We start from the raw sequence: 20,431 nt of genomic DNA, 5'->3' as shown, positions 1-20,431 counted from the left end.
CTTCACGTTCTCCACTATTTAGGGTTGTGTTCGTACCGAAGTGATCGTGAAGTTATTCACCTCAGGTGCACTCATGAATCGAATCCTTTGGGCAAACTACCGGCATTATTGTTTTTTCTTTTCAATATTGTTCAACTATGGAATAATCGTCATGTTTTTTAGGATGCTTACTTTTATAAAACACACCACCAAAACCCTCCACAATGAAAGGAATTCCACCGCACCAAATGTACGTAAACAGGTATTATGAGGCAATTTTACGCCACTTACGGGCAACGTTTAAAGGTACTTACATTTTAAGACTTGAAGACAATTAATTACATGTTGATTTAAAGGCTTGCTTAACGAGTCTCGCCGGCCAACGGAGCTTCTTTATACCGCTGATGAGAAAGACGGTGTACGGCGATATTGGATTACATACCATAGCCGTAAGAATGTTTGCAATGCTTGGGCACCCCATTCTACGGCATGCATCTATCTTCACGCAAAATTTGAATTTCATACTCAGGTATCGACAAAACAGAAAAACAAATCATACGAAACTACATCATGAAATCTGAAAAGCGTCCTCTCGCTTGCCGGCTAATCTCCGATCGCCATATTTAAGAAAAACACATCAGGAAGAGGGAAACGTAACATGACGTCAGCGGTAAATCGCCGCAGCGCAAATAATGGGTTCTTAAATCCACTGAAAAATGAAATTCGAGTCTTTATTCTTGAACACTTTTGGGAAAGTGTAAAAATACCTTCTCTATGGAAATCAAATGTGATCACTTCTGCCCATACTCTATCTTTCACACTTTAACCCTGAAACTCTATAGCTTTCTCACTGATTTACTGAATCCTAGGTAACAGCTAATCCCGCAGTTTCAATACAATTTGATGCTTTTTTTAACATTTGAAAATGATGGTAACTTAATGATATACGAATGTAAGATGTCCCATCCTATCCTCTTACCAGAACTGTTCAAGGCTGTCGTCACAAATACAGCAGTGCCTATTCTCATTTCCATTGCATCGGAAGCCATATTGAGATCAGCTTTGCCTTGTCAGTCTCGTGGAACCTTGAATCACGATCCAAGCAGTTTCTCCTGACTTAACCAATCTTCTTCCAAAAGTGATATTACAAGACAACAGTAATCTTCGGGAATTGGTTCACATTGTGGCACGTTTAACTGCTCATTGACACTCCCGCAGGGTGCGAATGCTTGACTACGTGATAAACTTCTTTAGTAGTTAAACATAGAAGCATGAAACGTCCCACGGAAAAAGTACCAATGTAATGTTGATCTAGAAGTTTATCACCCCAAACAAGGTTGGTACCATTCGCAAGCTGTTCAGCTGGGCCGTGAGTGAAGCACCGTAAGCTTTTACAGAACCCAAGTCATCCTCCACTTTTTGTAGCAAATCCTAAACAAGATATTTAACGATTCAAAATGACGTTAAAAAAAAAAAGTGAGATCTATTTCCTTGCTTTTTAAGCATTACATTAATCAAGGACGAATCGATCGCCTCACACTGACTTTTTGGAGATAGCGAGGGGGGGGGAAGGGCGGCAGGCGGCTTTTTTTGGTCTTTGGCTCTCTCTTTGGAAGACAATTAAAGCCGTAACTAGTAGCCACGTGGGCAGGGAGTGGCCGGCTTAAAGGAGATACTGACCCATGCATGGCCGTGCGTTTTGCTGCCCAGCGCCCCTCCCCCGTTCATGTGATTCCCAGTCTTCTAATTTATGCAACGCTCAATTAAAGTAGAGGAAACACACACAGTCACAAAACAACAATAACAACAACAACAACAACAATAACAAACATGTCTTAGCCCACGAAACAATGAATGCATGTATAGTACCTTAAGTTCTTCCATTTCTTTATTAAGGGAGATATTCTCGGCCTGAGACAAAAGAACTATCTTTCTCAGTTCTCTAAGTTCCAGCTCGCGATCTGTTAAAAAGACAATGAATGCATTGGCTTCACAAGATTGCAGAAGCGTCGATGGAATTTGGGTTAGCAAAGGGGTCGGAGAGATTGTTGTTTCTGGCGGACGTTTCGATAAGCTGAACAGAACACAGCTTCAGAATAAGACTCTCTCTGAATTTTAAACCGAACGCGTGTTCAATTCTTTGAACAAGTAAGATTAATCAAGAGAATTCTTCTGTAATCTATCGGTTCACGTCTAACCCCAGCTGGATCTACTACAGTATACGGGGGCCGACGATTGATCAAGTTCAGAGTAAGGAAGCTCAAGCTGTTCGTAACATACTCACTTAAGTTTTGTTCCAAGAACTTCTCGGTGAATTGTGCGATGGAAACGATCGCTTCAGTTGGGTTAGCCAGCAGAGAAGTGTTACGATCCACATGCCCTGAATCAGCAACTGCCAGGTCGGGTGTGTCGTTGAGGATTTTCTCAGAGCCGCTGGCATTTTGTTCTGCTTCGCGTTCGAACTCTCCGGTTAACATGAGAAGATGCTGTTTTCCAAAGAGGTGTTCCTTTTTATTGTGCAGTGAGCTGAAGAACTGGTTGCATACTCGGCAAAACAAGTCGTTCGTATCGTCTACCTAACAAGTCACAAACACACATGAGTCTAATTGGAAATAACTACACAGCCATCGTCCAGCAAACTATCACATGTCTGGTTCAAATCTGTATTGACTGTATATTGAAGTATTAAAATGTTCAAGTCTAAGTTCATTATATTCACACTTATTCAATTGCAATACAACAACAATATACGGGGGCCGAATTAAACATAACAAAGGAGAAGTGTGTAGCAGCCAAAGAGGCCAACCTTTCGAGCTGGCTACTACCAAAGAGCGGTTAGAAGCGGATCGAGGTTATACAGTAGCTATAGAGCGAGTTTCAATCAAGTGTCGGAAAACCAAAACCAAAGAAATTGCTTTGGCTAATCAAAAAGGACGGATACAATACAGTTAACCAATCAAAACTCGAAGTAATTTCACGTTGCCGACACAAAGCGCGAGAAAATGTGCAGGCGCGAGCCACAATTGGTTTTGGTTTCACTTCTGATTGGTTGGTGGGAGGCCACCGCGCTTGACTCCGGATCGATTGGTCCGGGGTCGGGTCCTGACCGGGGACATTAAGTTGTGTTCTTGGGCAAGACACTTAACAGCAATTTTTATATATAAATCTATGACATCGCAAAGGAAACAGTAGTTCACAATCCGAAACCGATTGTACATAATTTCAGTTAAAATGCTACGCATTATCTTTTCTTGTTCTATAGTATAGAGCAACGACACTGTTACAAAAAACATTACCCATATCGATATAACGAACATTTCTGTTGTTGTTCTAAAAATTCTTTTTAATGAGGTTTTTCGATGTAAGAAAATCTCCATATAACGAACTCCCACCGTCCCTTGGCACTTCGTCAAATCGAGGTTTAATTGTAGTCATAAACAGATTTTGATCACCGCTTATTCTCATTTCACGCATGGGTACGAGAATTTCCTTACATTGAAAACACACAGTAACACGTGAGCACAACCTTTTCATACTTCTTCCGTAAACACATGCACACCTTACATGTAAGACTTAAATGATTGACAAACAAATAAAAGAATTTACATCGAGTACCTTTAACCATCGTCTTTTAAATGCCAAATGACAATACGAATGTATCAATGCATGTATACTATTCAGTTCAAAGAATTAGGAAAAGCATCCATGATAAACGATTTTTTTCCATTCCACATGTTTCTCAAAAGCATCTAGTCTACAAAGCCCAACTCACAAAAAAAAATAAGGAGACTTTCCTGAGTGATACTAGCAGGTATGGCCATGAACGTTTACTAAATCATACAAGCCAAGCAATATTGAGATAGCGCACAACACCATTCTCGAAGTCTCGATTTCGACAAAGGACACACCTCGATCACTGATACATCCATGATAAACGATTTTTTTCCATTCCACATGTTTCTCAAAAGCATCTAGTCTACAAAGCCCAACTCACAAAAAAAAATAAGGAGACTTTCCTGAGTGATACCAGCAGGTATGGCCATGAACGTTTACTACATCATACAAGCCAAGCAATATTGAGATAGCACACAACACCATTCTCGAAGTCTCGATTTCGACAAAGGACACACCTCGATCACTGATACAGCCTTGCATGATATTTCGAATGGGTTGATCTAACTCTGACCTGCGTATAATTTTTGTAAGATTTGCACTTCTTGTGAAATTTGTTGTTTTTGTTACTCTTGGATTGATCTCCTTGTGCCTAGTTGTGTAACAATCAAATCGCACAATTTTGCAAATTTTGTAATTTTCGTTAAATTTCTAGTTTTTGTGAAAATTTGTTGTTTTTGTTGATCTTGCATTGATCTCCTTGTGCCTTGCCGTGTAACAAAAATTGCAAAATTTTGCAACTTTGTAACACGCACAAGGAGATCAATGCAAGAGCAGCAAAAACAACAAATTTCACCAAAACTGCAAAATTCAACAAAAACCCCAAAAATATGCAATTTTGGTGTCACAGCAAACAATTTTTGTATATTTTGCAGTTTTTGTTAAAATTGCTTAACGACGATGCCTACTAATTCAAAGGTATTTTTGCCCCGGTTTATGATTATGCGGGAAACGTAGATCTTAACAAGTGTTATTGAAATCCAAAAAGAAATGTCGGGGTAGCCACGCATTTTTCAAAGATAATTCATGAACAATATTTGTAAAAAGCTTTAAAATGCAAAGCAATGTATAGCGTTCTTTCTCAAAATTGAAGCTTAATTATCTCTGAAAAATGCATGGTTACCCCGAATTTTCTTTTTGGATACCAATAGTACTTACTAAGATCTACTTTCTCTGCATAATTTTAAACCGCGCACAAATAACCCTGTATTACTATGCATCACCGATAGGAAATCTGAGTATCTCGAGATGCGCAGAACGTATGCGCAAGAACAATAGTAGGCACCGTCCTTAAAGGTTGCACAATTTTGTGAAATTTGTAATTGTTGTAGCTGCGTGCAATTCTGGCCGTCGTCAGCAAAACAACGTAAAATAGCCAAGTTTAAGGTGTTATGAAGAACGTCAGCACTTGAGGATAAATTTTTCATTTTCTTCCCCAAATTCATTCTCGTCACCAGAGCCTCGGGTCGACCCATGGCTCGGGGAAACTCTATGTAGGAGAACATGTGCCGTAGGGTTCTTATAGGCAAAAATTGGCTATTTGAACCTCACTGCGCTTACTCACTTCTCGCGCTAACATGAATGTACCAATTGGAGACACTTTTGATTGTTCTTCACGAAAACCAATGAGGAGACTCTTTGTTTCAGGGTTCCCCAGAGCTCTTCTCTCCCTCAGTCAAGAGAAGAGCTCCGGAGTCGAGATTGCCCTAAATTAAGCGCCGTTCCGGCCAGTGTCATTAGGGAGCTTAAGCACGCGCGTTTTTGAGAGGCGGACGGCAACCGGAAGAGAACATTTCGCGTGCCAGGACAGCGTTGTCTCCCAGATTTTTATGCTTATCATCTCTAATGGGGTAAAGATACTTGATAATGTAAATGTAGCTGTGTGAAGAGAAGTTAAAAGAGAAAACAGGTCACTTCCGGTTGTCGTCCGCGTCTCAAAAACGCGCGTGCTTAAGCTCCCTATTATTAAGGAGCCACACCCTTGACATATTAAAAAGGTTGAAATAGTCACGAAGCGATTAAAATAACGCGAATTTGTATTTTGAAATGAAGTTTTCGTTGCCGTCGCCGTTGTCGTTGATTAAGCTCCTTAATATTGTTTTGCAGCGTTGTCATTGCTGTTGCCGGCGTTTTTACTGAAATTCTCTATTAATGGCCCAGCTTCTTCGAGACTCCGAAATCCCAGAGGTAGAGTAACCGTGTTAGGGAGTATTAAATAAAAACGTTACAGTTTACATGTACAAATATGTAGATCCCATACACATTTTGATCTCACCATTTGTTCACCCAAAAGCAAATTTGAGGGCACTTCTTTTGGTGCATCCACTCCTGAAAGAGGTGAATATGGAAAATAAAATGTAAATAAAACCGATTACGAAAATTACACAGAAAAAAATTTACACAGGGTGGCATTTTAAACTTGACACTCTTCAGCGACGTGTAAGTGCAGCGCTGCGAACATTGCGCTGTTCTTGCTTGACTACTGCGCTAATATTACATGTAATTAGGGAGCTCAAACACACAACGTTTTTGAGATGCAAACGGCAACCGGAATTGAACATTAAGCATGCCAGAACAGTAGTGTGTTACAGATTTTTGATCTAATTATCTCTAATAGAGAAAAGATACTTAGGAATATAAATGTGGTTGTGTGATGACAATTTAAAAGGGAAATATGTTCACTTCCGGTTTCCATCTGCGTCTCTAAAACATCGCGTGCTTCAGTTGCCTAGTTCCTAGTGAATCCTGAATCGTTCCAGTTCTCTGTGGGAACAAACAGCCAAATGGCCGTTAGCACCAACAAAGGACTGGAACTACCTACATGAAGACTTCACTTGACACTAAGAAGCTAACGTAAGCAATACATGCACAGCCTATTAACAGAGACTTCGAGATCTAATAGTGCGAGAATGAGTACAGTAGTTCATTGATCATTTCAGGTGTAAACTGGAAATTAGAAGTCCTGCATGCAACAAATTTCAACTACTAAAGAATGAGTGGGTATTCTAAGTGACAAACAAAACATCAAGAACAAAAAAAAAGTGGAAAGAAGACTGCTAAGGAAATTTGATCGATAACATTCGTTCTTTCTGGCGGTATAAAATTAAATTACTTTTTCGTTGGAGTGGAAGTTCGCTTTAATCAATCGTCCCCAAAATTTAAGGGAACACTGAACTGAAGTAAAAAATGTTAGTTTCAAAGGGTGAAACAAATGCGCACAGTGAAAGGCGTGCCTCACCGACAATGCCGCCCTTCATAATTCTGGCACTCTGCCGCTTTACAAACGCCTGGTACTGCTCTGACTGCTGGTAGATTTTAAGTTCTTCGATGTAACGCTTCTTGTCTTCTTCGGCTTCATCCAAGTATTTCTTTGTTTTCCAAAAAAAAAAAACACATTCAGAAGATGCAATAACCGATAATGTACATTTTTTGTTGAAGGAAGGGTTAGTTTCTGCAGAAACTATAATGATTGTTACGTTGGTGACAGGTGAAACATGAAAATTTTGGTATTATCAAATGAACTGATAAAGGTAACAACAACAACAACAACAACAACAACAACGACAACGACCGCAACCGCAACCACAACCACAACCACAACCACCTTACATATGTATTTTCCCCAAGCTACCGTGTCATGTCTTTAGCATTGGAATAATTATGTACAAAAACATTTTTACATCAACTCTGTTATAAAGAGAAGAGCAATGCACCAGAGCCGGACACGTAAAACCCCTAGACACTAGCAGGTGGAAAAAACCGGGGAACGTGTACTCCTGACCATGACAGTGGTGCGACCCTTGGGGTTCTTGGGTATTCTCATTAAAAAAAAAAAATTACTATGTAAAAGAACGCTATCATACAATCATGTATATAGCCTAACGAAGGCATAAATCAATTTCTTCAGTGCAATACAACAATAAACGAAACTGGACTTCTGCACGTGGTGAACGATGATTGTAAAATGACTAAGCCTGCTAACGCTCACAAAACCACTCACACCAAACACGGCTAACCAGGCCTCAGATGTATACGTGCCAGCAAAATAGCAATTTACGCTAATTTACAATAATCCCAAATTAAATTATTCGTAATCATATCACACAAATATTTGCAAAGAAAGCACGAAAATTAATTAAAATCAAACAGAGTATTGGCTGCCTGGAATGACCATAGGAGCTCGAGAAGGCGGGCAGTCAATAAAGTAATTTTTCGTATCATTTAAGTAAGTACACTGCATAATAAGATAAAGGTTTCTGAAACAAGCAGAACGCAACACACACACAAAAGCACAGCACTCACGCAGCTATGCTATAAACAATGTAAATATTATATTTACACAAAAGCGATTAATAAGCAGAATTGAGATAACTACTACGTGACTGTACATGTACATTATTTTAGGAAAAAGACAGTGCAAAAATTTGGCTCGAAACGCCAGCATAGTGACTATAGTAAACACAACAAACACTGTCTTGTAAAATTTTTAAGCTGCCCACAAAACTGCACTGCAGGTGTATCTCGTGGACTTAAAGCGCATGAACATTATTTTAAGAAAAACGACAAAAACATAGTGAGACACAATTGCAGACTGACCTGTTTTTCTTCTTGTAGTAGGTTACTCCATTCTAATCCCAGCAACTTTGTAATTTCAGGAAATGTCAAATGTGGATGTTGCTGCTTCACTTCGGCTCGCCGACTATTAATGAATCTCACATATCTAGAGAACACACATGTCATTCACAAAATTGTACTGAGCACAAATCAGGCTAGTGTCGGTGGTGAAGTAAATGTATTACTTCTGCAATCACCACTGGAACTATTATCTCTCCAAAGAGGAGTTGAACATCCGCCATCCCCATTGTAAAGAAGGCCCCTGTTTAACGTCTAGTAGACCAGATGTCGCCCTAAGCCGACCTCAATGTACCTACATGTACAGTATCACATTCCCTGGCCTTCAATAGTTCAGTGGCAGAGTTTCTGACAAGGAGATGACCGGAGAGACTTATGTTAATTACAGAGCAGCATACTTTCTTGTCCATAAAACCACATACAGTAGAAAACAACAACAACAACAACAACAACTTACCCTGTAATTGGGGCTTTGGGTTTGTTCAAATCTGCAAACTCTTTTTTCCGCTTTTTGCCTTTTGGCCAACCACCTTTCCGTTTCTGTCATAAAAGATGAGAATTCAAAACTAAAAATAATATGGGACACCTCCTTTAGTAGAAACACTGCTAGTTTGCATACATTGGGATTATACATTTTGATCCTGTCTCTGGTGCACGAGTTACAATTTTGCCAATGACGATGACAATGGTGACAATGAAGACACAGACACTGAAAAACGATGTCAATGATGTTGTAGTGATGATAACAATAATTTTTTATTATTTGCCGAAGGCGAAGTGATTATCGGTGAATATTCACTGATAATCACTGAGCCTGAGGCGAATAATTGTTTTTAATTAGTATAAATACACAGGTGATTAATTCAAAAAAGAGGGAAAAAAAAAAACATTTCCACCCGAAATCATCTTCACTTACAGTGGTAAAATGACTACTGGCAGCCATTTTGTCCGTCGAGGTGATTATCGGTTGATAATCCGAGATTTTGTATAATCCGTGATTTTGTATAATCACCTGTGTATTTATACTCAAATAACAATAGAGAAAACTGACAGCACGGTATTTATTTTAATGGCTCTGTGCATAATTGTACATGTACAGTGCAAGCTATTTTTTTCTACATACTTGCCTTGGAATCAGTGGGAGTAGAAGTACTAGGTACACCATCAGTGAGAACCACACCAGCGCTAGGAACCACATTGACATTGATTGACAGCTCAACGTGGACATCGTCAACATTTGCTGCCCCACCTGTCATGTTCTCATCATTGTCTGCCTCATGTTGCATGACATTAACTTGGTTAGGTTGGATAGTAAACAACTGGCTTTCAGGAACTGTCACCACAGCCGCTGAATTGTTGAGCACTCCATCTGTTTAAAAAATTAAACCTTGTTCGCCAATACAAGCCATGCCATTTTGATAAAGTGATGGCCCCTTCAGGGGTAATAATTATTGTTAGAGCTAGTACCCATATATAGTTATAAAATATTAATGAGATAATACATTGTAGGTCAAAAGAGTTAAAGGGAATTAAGGGGATAAACAAAAGATACGAGCAGTTCTGACCAAGTTTGTTTACATGTACAAGCTATTGTACTCATAGATTCTAAATCCTTAAACAAAAGATATGAGCAGTTCTGACCAATTTTGTTTACAAGCTATTGTACTTATAGATTCTAAATCCTTAAACAAAAGATGAGCAGTTCTGACCAATTTTGTTTACAAGCTATTGTACTTATAGATTCTAAATCCTTAAACAAAAGATGAGCAGTTCTGACCAATTTTGTTTACAAGCTATTGTACTCATAGATTCTAAATCCTTAAACAAATTAAAGATATGAGCAGTTCTGAACAATTTTGTTTACAAGCTATTGTACTCATAGATTCTAAATCCTTAAACAAAAGATATGAGCAGTTCTGACCAATTTTGTTTACAAGCTATTGTACTCATAGATTCTAAATCCTTAAACAAAAGATAATTATGAGCAGTTCTGACCAATTTTGTTTACAAGCTATTGTACTCCTAGATTCTAAATCCTTAAACAAAAGATATGAGCAGTTCTGACCAATTTTGTTTACAAGCTATTGTACTCATAGATTCTAAATCCTTAAACAAAAGATACGTATGAGCAGTTCTGACCAATTTTGTTTACAAGCTGTTGTACTCATAGATTCTAAATCCTTAAACAAAAGATATGAGCAGTTCTGAACAATTTTGTTTACAAGCTATTGTACTCATAGGTTCTGAATCCTTAAACAAAAGATATAAGCAGTTCTGACCAATTTTGTTTACAAGCTATTGTACTCATAGATTCTAAATCCTTAAACAAAAGATATGAGCAGTTCTGACCAATTTTGTTTGTAAACAAACTATTGTAGTCATAGGTTCTGAATCCTTAAACAAAAGATATAAGCAGTTCTGACCAATTTTGTTTACAAGCTGTTGTACTCATAGATTCTAAATCCTTAAACAAAAGATATGAGCAGTTCTGACCAATTTTGTTTACAAGCTGTTGTACTCATAGATTCTAAATCCTTAAACAAAAGATATGAGCAGTTCTGACCAATTTTGTTTACAAGCTATTGTACTCATAGATTCTAAATCCTTAAACAAAAGATATGAGCAGTTCTGACCAATTTTGTTTACAAGCTATTGTACTCAGATTCTAAATCCTTAAACAAAAGATATGAGCAGTTCTGATCAAATTGGTTTACAAGCTATTGTACTCATAGATTCTAAATCCTTATCTTGCCAGGATTTCTCCTGTTACTAAAAAATCATATCTTCACCGCACGCAGTGAACGTATCATTTTTATCTTTCACATGTGAGGATATAGCTGTCGTCATGGCAACGAACACGATTAGCCAATACAACGCGAGCTTCCTCTTCATTGTACGATACTTTTGTGCTTTAATATAATACTTCTCTACTACATTAACATTTTTATTGCAAATTTTACATTATCATGATTTCTTTTTCATTAACTTTCATATCTTGTTTCATGTTACACAACATGCGTGTTTTAGTGATTGGTGAACACTTTTTCATCATTTCGAAAATGAATAAAACAAGTTGTTTTAAATCGAGACATTTCATCAATATCTATTATAATAAACAGAACATTACATGGCCGCTTGGGGATACGAATTTTATTTTCTCGTGCTGAAAGTATCTCTCACGAGTGAGCAAAGCGAACGAGTGAGAGATCCTTGCAGCACTCGAAGATAAAATTTGTATCCCCGCACGGCCATGTAATATCCTCTACATGTATATGACCACTCCCCCTCGCGGCTTTTCACTTTTTACCCACTGATGAGCCCTGGATAAAAAATTCCAATTGCCCTGCTCACTACTTGGTCATTCCAAGTCTCGTTTCCATTTTCACTTCACCTAATCTCCAAAATTAATGAAGTTATCGCAAAACACAAAAAGACGAAAAATTGGCGATTGTTTGTACCTGTGCATGTGAGAGCATCACTTGAGTTGACCGTAAATGTTGGACCTCCACTGGCTCCGAGTGTAACCTCATTCCTACAGATACATAACAAGAAAACACAGCTTAGTAACTATTTGTTTCTTTAAGCTGGTTTTGGCTATTTTTTGACATTCATAATATATGAAGTCATTATTTTGGCCATCTTAAGAGAAAGCCCCGAAATTAGTCAAAAAATCCAATTCCATGCAGATTATGGCCTGTATAAAAGAGTACAATCCATAACCATAAAAATGCTTTCTTTTGATTATTTTTTCAAATTCTACCCAAATCTCAAACAGTCTGGCCGGTTTAGGCTGGTTTGGGCTTCAAAGGGTTAATTAATGGGGACACCTTGCACTTCAAACATACCGTAACTTCAATCTGCCAGTATGTCTGACTAAAAATTAACAATCATGTTACACAACTAACCCCTTGGCTGCTAAGGGGTTCGTAAGGGGAGCAGAGATGTTTTGGTGGTGATTGAACTGACGCCTTACACCAATGTGGCCCGGGTTTGATTCCTGACTCGTGGCCATATGTGGGTTAAGTTTGTTGTTGGTTCTTTACTCTTTCTCCGGGTTCTCAAGCTTTTCCCTCTCCCCAAAAACCAACATTTCTAAATTCCAAATCAATTGGATGCACCTGGGTAAATATCATTTGTTATTAGCGTTCTACTATTATCCTCATGGATGAGTTTGGTGTTAGACAGAAACTGTGCATGTAGTTTTACATGTACTGTAGGAAAGAAGTGATTTTCTGTAAGTTTCTCCCGATTTACTTCACTCACACACTTACTTAGCCTATTTCAGTGGGGATATCAAGTACTGTCTATAGGCTGGGGTAGGGGAGTGGCAGGGGATTTTCTAGTTTTTAATTTATAACGAAAATATTAAAGTTGGGTTATTGTTTCTGTTATGACATGCTTTGTGTCTGTTTACACTGATTTCAATGTTTCTTATAAATAAAGCGTCAATGCACCAGAATAAAGGGATGTACCCCCAACCCCTGACAGCTGATATTTCATATCCTCATTGTTAATCACTAATACCCTACATGTAAAACTATTTCAGCCCCCTATCAGACCTACATGTAATAATAAGATTGACTATTGTTTGCATGACCTACAGCTAAATTGTGGACTTGTTTTGATACTGGAAGTACAGTGTAGAATAAAAAATGCGTACTAACAAAATAACTTGTGCATCCCTTTTTTGTGGTTACAACCAAAGGGTTAAACAGACTGAGTTCCTTGTTATTCGAAAGACCCTATCTTTAGTTTCCACGCCAATAAGCAAGCATTGACGAATGTCACTGGTTTTTTTTTCTGTCAGACAACATTCAAGCATGTCATGGTGTTGTCCAGGTGTAAGTCAATCGAATGTTTGGTAATCAAAACCAATCAAAGTCAATCACTCAATTGAGTTCGATTGGGTTTGGCAATCAAACTTAATCGAACTCACCCAAAAATTTTACCAATCGAACACAATCGAATGTTTGGTAATCATTAACACGTCAAAAATCAAACGTAATTGAACTCAATCGAATGTAATCAAACACTTCAAAAATCGGACATAAACCAGTTTCATCTGGTTTGAAACAAAGGGTTACGGTCAAATAAGTTATTTATTGCCTTCTATGTCAAACAAGAGTACAACAGGTAAGAAGTCACACAGCGCAGAAGAGGTACAGTAGACTGCGAGCAGTCCTCCTTTTTTCCTCACATCACGCGAGCAAAAGCACCGACAAAATTATGCAAATTACAAAAGCGAAAAGCGTTTCTCTCGGGTTGCGGCTTCCTTGTTCGCTCGATCAATCGCGCGCTACGCTCTATCTACCGCGCGTTACAGAAGTTAGGAAAAGAAAGTGACCAGTGTTCTCACCAGGATTTTGCATCTTGGGGTCGAGGGGCCCATTAAGACAAAAAAAGTCGGTCATTTGAGAGATAGACTGGGTCGTTATGGAATTCAAATGTATTGGTAGATGGTATTGGTAGACAGCTTAACAACGTTATCTTTGACCACAGTCTCATCATTACTGAAAGTAATTTTAATAACACACTGTACTTTACTTTATATACATATATAATTGCTGTAGAATGTCAATATGTGAATAAAATGAATACAAAACAATTTAAGTTGTTAAATTTTGATGTGTGAGTGTCCAAGCTCCAAAAATGAAGCCTTGTCATATTTAAGCCATACGTATTTTGTTTTCCACGATTGCTGGAACCTTCTTTGCGTCAGTTTCTCGGCTTCTACTGGTGTTCCTGTTTGTTTGACGTTATCAGGTTCTTCATTTAACTGCAATTTTGGCTGCTTCGCTTTACTACAGAAAAACGAATCCAAACTTCCTTGTTTTTTTTCTGTTTTCCATAAATTAACGCACAAATGAAATATTCATAAACAAATATGGCGGACAATTCAAGCACGTGTATTCTCAAATGCAACAACGCCGCTCATTGGCTTATGTGTTCACACGCCCAGCTAATCATAATGCCTGTTATAGGAATCATTGATCGCTCGATCGAGCCTCGAGTATGACTGATTTTTAGACATTAGATTTTCTTTTTGCATCAGTTAAGAATTTTTTTTAGCTTCTGTTTTTCTTCTTTGCGCCCTGATGGCCCTTTTATATCATCTTAGTGCGTCACTTGTTTTGAAACTGCGGGAATCCCGCAATGGCGCGGCCTGGTGAGAACACTGAGTGACTGCTTGCAGTCTACAGAAGAGGTGAAACTAACCATTCTGGAAGCGGTGGTTAGTTTTCGTACTACGAAAGCTAAGAGCCGGTCTTCGTTTGTTTGTTATTATTTTATTTGTTTAAGCAGGTTGAAGTTTTGGCAGCTATTCAGCTGATGTGGACCTGCTATACCTACCCACCCATATACACACAGAGGACAGCCACAACACCGGGAACTTCATCCCCTACTCTTCTCGAATAGTGTGTGGCTTCTTTAACGTCCCACAGGGAGTCCCACAGGGAACTAATGAACATGGAAGTTATTTGTGAGACGGGACCTCCGGCTTATAGTCCTTATCCGACAAGACTTGAAAGTCTAACCATTTGCGGATGTAAGTACAAAGACAGCACTTTCTCCTCAGTTATTTGAAGACCCTGAGTGTTGGTCCGGCCGGAGTCGAACTGACAACCTCCCGCATGGCAGCCCGGTGCTCAACCAACTGAGCCACTGGTGCGCGGTGCAAGAGATATGTCGGCCCCTAAACCATATGAGACAAATTCCATGCCTACTCACAGCTCCAAACCGCCCTTGTCATTCGTTTTCGACCCAGGGGGTCTTAGGTCTTACTTTCCATTGGACTTGTTTTCGTAACACCCACTTCTCATTAGATTTTCTCAAAGGGTCAAATTTCCCTGGAGATCGATAGGAATGCTTACATATGTACAGTACATTGAAAAAATCATGCTTTAATCAAACTACAGTACCGCTCGAAACTATTTGTGCATTTGCCGCGGTTCTGACTAGGTGAAACCGCAGGTTCAATCCCCAGTTTGACCGAGGTAAAACCTCGTCTACGGTAACCGAAAGCCGAGGTTTTACCTAGATTTTTTCCGGTTGATTTACACCGCGGTTAAGATAGGACGCAGTATGCTAAAGAAATCTGCATATTTTTGCGGATCAATCGCAGCGATAATTAGTATGCGTATTTGCCGTATTTACAATCTGCGAAGTTTGGCACATTCGATTATAATAAAGTCGCATTCGTAAAGCGTTGATTGTTTTTCTTTTTCCAGCAAACAACAAGATTTCTAAAAGTTGTTCGAAATCTGTTTAATACAGATGTTATAAAGATCAGCAGAAATTCTATCAAGAAATTTACACGCGTTTGGGAAAATTTGTCTTAACGGTGACGCGGCTCGTCTAGTCATTTCGATCTTATCGCCCGAAAGATGAAAGAAAACGATTAACTTTACAAGTAATTGTCAGCCGTTCGAGTAAAGTGGCTCTCCATTTGTTACAAACTTGTCAAGCAGTTTGAATCGAACAGCGTATATCATAAGCTATCGCTCTCGCTTGCGTGACGGAAGCATGCAGCTTAGTTTATTTACGTTTTAGCTCGCCAAATTGGCAGAGGCTTCATTGAACTCGTCTATCGTGTGATCGTTGAAGCATTAAGTTAATCATAACAATTCAGAGGAATGAATATTTCTGAATTTCAAGCTCAACTGCTGAATTACCTGCCACTTAATATTTTGAATCAGAAATGATCGTAATTAACGCACGACAAGGAGTGGTCAGGAGTTGCTTAAGAAACTTCGGGAATACAGTTAGGGTTCTTCGCTGGTGTAATCTTTGAGTAATTACATGTTGTAGTAAGGTTTAGTTGAAAGTTAGAGCTTTTCAACAACTATCCCGTAAACATTTCTATTTGGACCGGACGCAAAATTTGAAGCGCTTTTTATTCTAAATATACATATTTCCTGTCGGACCAGTTGCACTGGCGGCGACTTAAGTTACGCATAATCCACACAGTTTTTTAAAAGAAATGTCCTTTTACCCCTTTCGAAGAACTGTTCATCATGATAGCGGAAAACTTACAAGTTATTAAACATAAAGATGTAAGAATTAGGCATCATGAAAGGTTATCAACATTCTCTGTTCTCAGCTATCACGGCACAAATGAGATGAACATATTTAACAGTGCGTTGCGTTGCGTCGGTGCTGTGAAAAACAGCTTGGATATTCATTCTTTACCTTGGGGAGCTAGGTGTGATAATATTAAACAATGCTTTGCAAAGTACCATTGTTTTCTTGCGGCACATTACCGCAATTAAGTCGGCCGCGGCATTCGGTTGCTTTCGTCTTTGCCTCGGTTGCGGTTTTCGTCCAACCTAGGTGATTTCGCGGTAAACACTATTGGCAAAGATGAGGTATTACTGCATGCAAATGCACTAATAGTTTCGAGCGGTACTGTATTTCAAGTTGACAAGCTCGTTTTAAATTTTGTCGACATGGAGTAACCTCGATAAATGCAAATGACTTTGGGGATTAACATTCAAAATAAGCCTCAATAGTTATTTTATAAGTTAAAGTTTACAGCTAGCAATTTGACCTCGGCCAGTTCCAACTCGAGCTGGATAACGACTGATTGAAACACTTACCTTGAAATGTCAGAATAACTTTGAGAAACGACAACTTCCCCAAAACAATTGACTGAGGACACGGATGTTTCGAAACTATTTTTATCGTTGTCAGATTCCTGGTTTGAAGTAAATGCAGGAATAAAACTAAGATCAGTCACTGGAGAGTTCACGGACTCCATTTTTAAACAGTTCCTGCAGTCATCCCCACACAGCGGTAAGGTTCAACGTTCATGTATGAATCACCAGGAATAGGAATGAATAAATTAAAAAAAAATAGTCTCAGACGGAGACAGCAGTCTCCCTTTTCGCGGACGTCAACCACCCTTAAGAGAAAGAAACAAGCTAAGAAACAAAATGCTACGATCTTAGCTCAAAGTAAATTAGTTTTGGCACTGTGAAAAGCAAACGGACAGAGAGTTGATAATTTTCAAAGGACTTCGATAAATCGTTTTGTATTAATGTTCCATTTTTGTCATCGACGAGAATCCATGTCCTCTTTGCTCACTGATGAAAATCTTGGCCTTTCTCGGCTCCCTTTTTCCTTGATAATCTCATTTAACTATGAAACTGCCCGATCATAATACGCCGAATCAGTAAAGTAAATGACACAATCTTTCCTTGATCCTACCGAGCCACTGATTGTCATTCTTTTGTGTTCTTTATACTCTAAATGGACTGTTTAAACAATTTGGGACTAAAGTTACTCATTTCACCCAATTGGGACGCAGGTATTATCCACCGGTGTAAATAGTTGGCACTGTTATTAATCTTTCCTTCTTAGAAACGCGTCTTTTTGTTTGCGCTTAGGCTTTGTCTCCATGCAAAAGAGTTCGAGTTAAATTTACTGCTCAAACAGTGTTAATGAGGTTGAAACTTCTGCAACAATTAGTCAACTACTGAATGATGGAAGAAAGTGACGGGTCGAAGATAGCGAAACGGATGGAGGAAACAAAGTTGTTATCAAAGAGTTGTATCCCGTACGAGGATAAAGAAGAAACTAAGAGATCACAATTGCATGTAACTTTCCTTCTGCCAAAAAGTGATCTCAGATCACTAGAGCAACCTCACGACAACAATAACAACAACACAATTTCCAAACAACTGTTCACTCAGTTGCCAACTCTTCCATCAATTTGTGAATTCACGATTTTTTCGCCGAACAACCAGGTGATGCCGAAAGGTGAAAAAGAGATGTCGAAACTTCCACCTGTGTGCACGAAAAATTCAAAACTAGTGCGAACTTCGCAGAAAGGTTTAGTATCTACACACCAAAAGAAAATTAGATCAGTGGACAACCAAAGAACTGTAAGGTGCACAAGGCAAGACCTACGAATGGAAACCAAGAGTAAACTGCCAGAGGAGTACAAAGAACCCACATATAAAGACACGAAAAAGAGAATCTGGGATTGGTTAAGACAGTCAGAGGAACAGAAACCCAGTTATCTACGCCGTGCGAGTGTGTTCAAGAAAACAAAGCGTCTTGAGAGAGGAAACACGCACTATAGCTATCCCAGTGAAAAAACCGAATCCCTCACACAGAGACTTGTCCTATAGTGACTGTCCATGTCTCATTGGACTAGTAGTATATAGTGATCTAATAATTGCGGAGATGGATGTTAAGTGGTCTAACATTTCTAAGACCACAATAAAAAAAAACAAAAATCTCATTGATCTTAGACTGATGTCAGTAGTCAGTACGGTTTTGTTTAATTCAAGTAATATTTGGTAAAATCACAAGCAATACAACATTATTGCGGTCAACATGTGCCACGTTCGACGAGAGAAGAAACACCGTTTTAACATAAGGACAAAGGTATTATCACCATTGAGAAATTTTGTATTTCTGCTCTAATGTTATTCAAAATTGCTTCAAAATTAAACACACAGGCCACCTTTGGAAACATTTAATCAAATAAAAACCATGTAAATAGTTTAAGTCACACAATCCTTTATTGTTGTTTTTAGCTAATTAAATATTTTACTTCAAATAAAACAATATAATGAAGCACGCCTCTCGATTTGGGTAATTCTGCCATTCCATAACAAGGGAAGATACCCGATTCTAATTTCATTTATTTTTTATGTGTCGGGTCACCAAGTCCTACCAGCAAAATACGAATACAGCACCGACTGAAGTTTTTAGCTTTCAAAACTTGCCCAAATTGTATCGGTAGGTCTTGTAATTCGTCCACAAGGCCAGAGAGACAACTTCACTCTTGAATCCGCGGCCATGTTTACAACAGAGAATTTTAGGCGTCCCAGTCTGCATGAAACCATCTCTCTCACCTCTGCCTCGAGAAGACCCGACACGCACGGGTCTTACGTTACGATTATGCCTGTAGAATCAACTGAAATCGCAATTCCTTGTAAAAACCAGCATCTTAATTTTGTTTGGTAGGCTATAGGAATCGGAGAGCCTGAACATTTATGCATGCGCTGACGAAATGTTTGAACAAGAGAGAAAAAAGCAGTACCTCCAGACGTGGCGCAGGAGAGTCGTACCAAACGAGTCATCCCGGGATTTCGGCCCGTGTGATCGCTTTTGGACGCAGATGGCCCTTCGCTGCTTTCTGCTACCAATCTTGCCTCCCGGTACGGCATTGAGGGAGAGATATGTCGGCCCCTTTAAAAACAACACAACAACGTACTTTTGTACAGTAATATGAGGAAATTTTGAATGCGCTTATTACACAGAGGTGTAGAGTTTGACTTCAATGGTAAGAGGAAAGGTAATTTGCAAATATAAATCCCAGTATTCTCTTATAATTATTTACATTATACCGTTCCTTTGACAAGAAATTACGAATGGCCAGTTGTTTGCTATGAGAATAACAGCGAAAAAAGCATTACTTTGTCGCGAATTTTCTATAACAATAACTTGTTCAGGAAACAAAAGTCTACGTTAACAGCACACACCAGGGCTATTCCTTAGTATCTGGCTGGAAATCTTCTCACTACTTTTTCCCCCGGCCGCGCTTCAGCCATTTGATGACGGCCAGTCTCCACTTGCTTCTCAAGTTGCCTGGTTCATGCCCAAAAGAATTCGGGGTGATTCTGCCATTCCATGACAAGGGAAGATCCCCGAATCTCATTTCATTGATTTTTTATAAGTGTTGGGTCACCCACTCCTACCAGCAAAATACAGCACCGAATGAAGTATTTAGCTTTCAAAACTTGCGCAAATTGTATCGGTAGGTCCTGGAAGCAAGAGAGACAACTTCACTCGTGAACCGCAATGTTTACAACAGAGAATTTTAGGCGTCCCAGTCTGCATGAAGCCATCTCTCGCCTTTGTCTCGAGAAGACCAGACACGCACGGTTCTTACGTTACGTTTATGCCTGTAGAATCAACTGAAATCTCAATTCCTTGTAAAAACCAGCATCTAATTTTGTTTGGTAGGCTAGGTTAGGGAGAGCCTGAACATTTATGCATGCGCTGACGGAATGTTTGAACATGAGAGAAAAAAGCAGTACCTCCAGACGTGGCGCTGGAGCGTAGTACCAAACGAGTTACCCCGGGATTTCGTCCAGTGCGATCGCTTTTAGAGGCAGTTGGCCCTTCGCTGCTT

The 20,431-nt window shown here is 39.1% G+C and overlaps 1 protein-coding gene across 1 annotated transcript; it reads right to left on the bottom strand.

Moving 5' to 3' along the window:
- Nucleotides 1–689: 689 nt before the first annotated feature.
- LOC138043796 (high mobility group protein 20A-like) lies at nucleotides 690–17,072 on the bottom strand. Its single transcript, XM_068890251.1, has 10 exons — nucleotides 16,881–17,072; nucleotides 11,742–11,815; nucleotides 9,411–9,652; nucleotides 8,741–8,823; nucleotides 8,248–8,371; nucleotides 6,890–7,019; nucleotides 5,927–5,979; nucleotides 2,264–2,555; nucleotides 1,849–1,940; nucleotides 690–1,410 (listed from the first exon to the last, which is right to left on the bottom strand). The coding sequence occupies exons 1-10, from the start codon at nucleotides 17,039–17,041 to the stop codon at nucleotides 1,291–1,293; spliced, it is 1,371 nt and encodes a 456-aa protein (XP_068746352.1). The 5' UTR covers nucleotides 17,042–17,072; the 3' UTR covers nucleotides 690–1,290.
- Between the last annotated feature and the right edge of the window lie 3,359 nt (nucleotides 17,073–20,431).

The sequence above is a fragment of the Montipora capricornis genome, chromosome 3, assembly GCF_036669925.1.
Source record: "Montipora capricornis isolate CH-2021 chromosome 3, ASM3666992v2, whole genome shotgun sequence".
NCBI classification, from domain to species: domain Eukaryota; kingdom Metazoa; phylum Cnidaria; class Anthozoa; order Scleractinia; family Acroporidae; genus Montipora; species Montipora capricornis.
Note: the sequence above shows the minus strand (reverse complement) of the source record. Positions and strands in the feature narration are given on the sequence as shown.

Coding starts and splice junctions, on each gene's coding strand:
- LOC138043796 (XM_068890251.1), bottom strand. CDS start 17,041: ATGGAGTCCGTGAACTCTCCAGTGACTGATCTTAGTTTTATTCCTGCA. Junction 5,980..6,889: donor TATGAAGGGCGGCATTGTCG/GTGAGGCACGCC, acceptor CACCTCTTTCAG/GAGTGGATGCACCAAAAGAA. Junction 1,941..2,263: donor GTTCTTGGAACAAAACTTAA/GTGAGTATGTTA, acceptor TCTTTTTAACAG/ATCGCGAGCTGGAACTTAGA.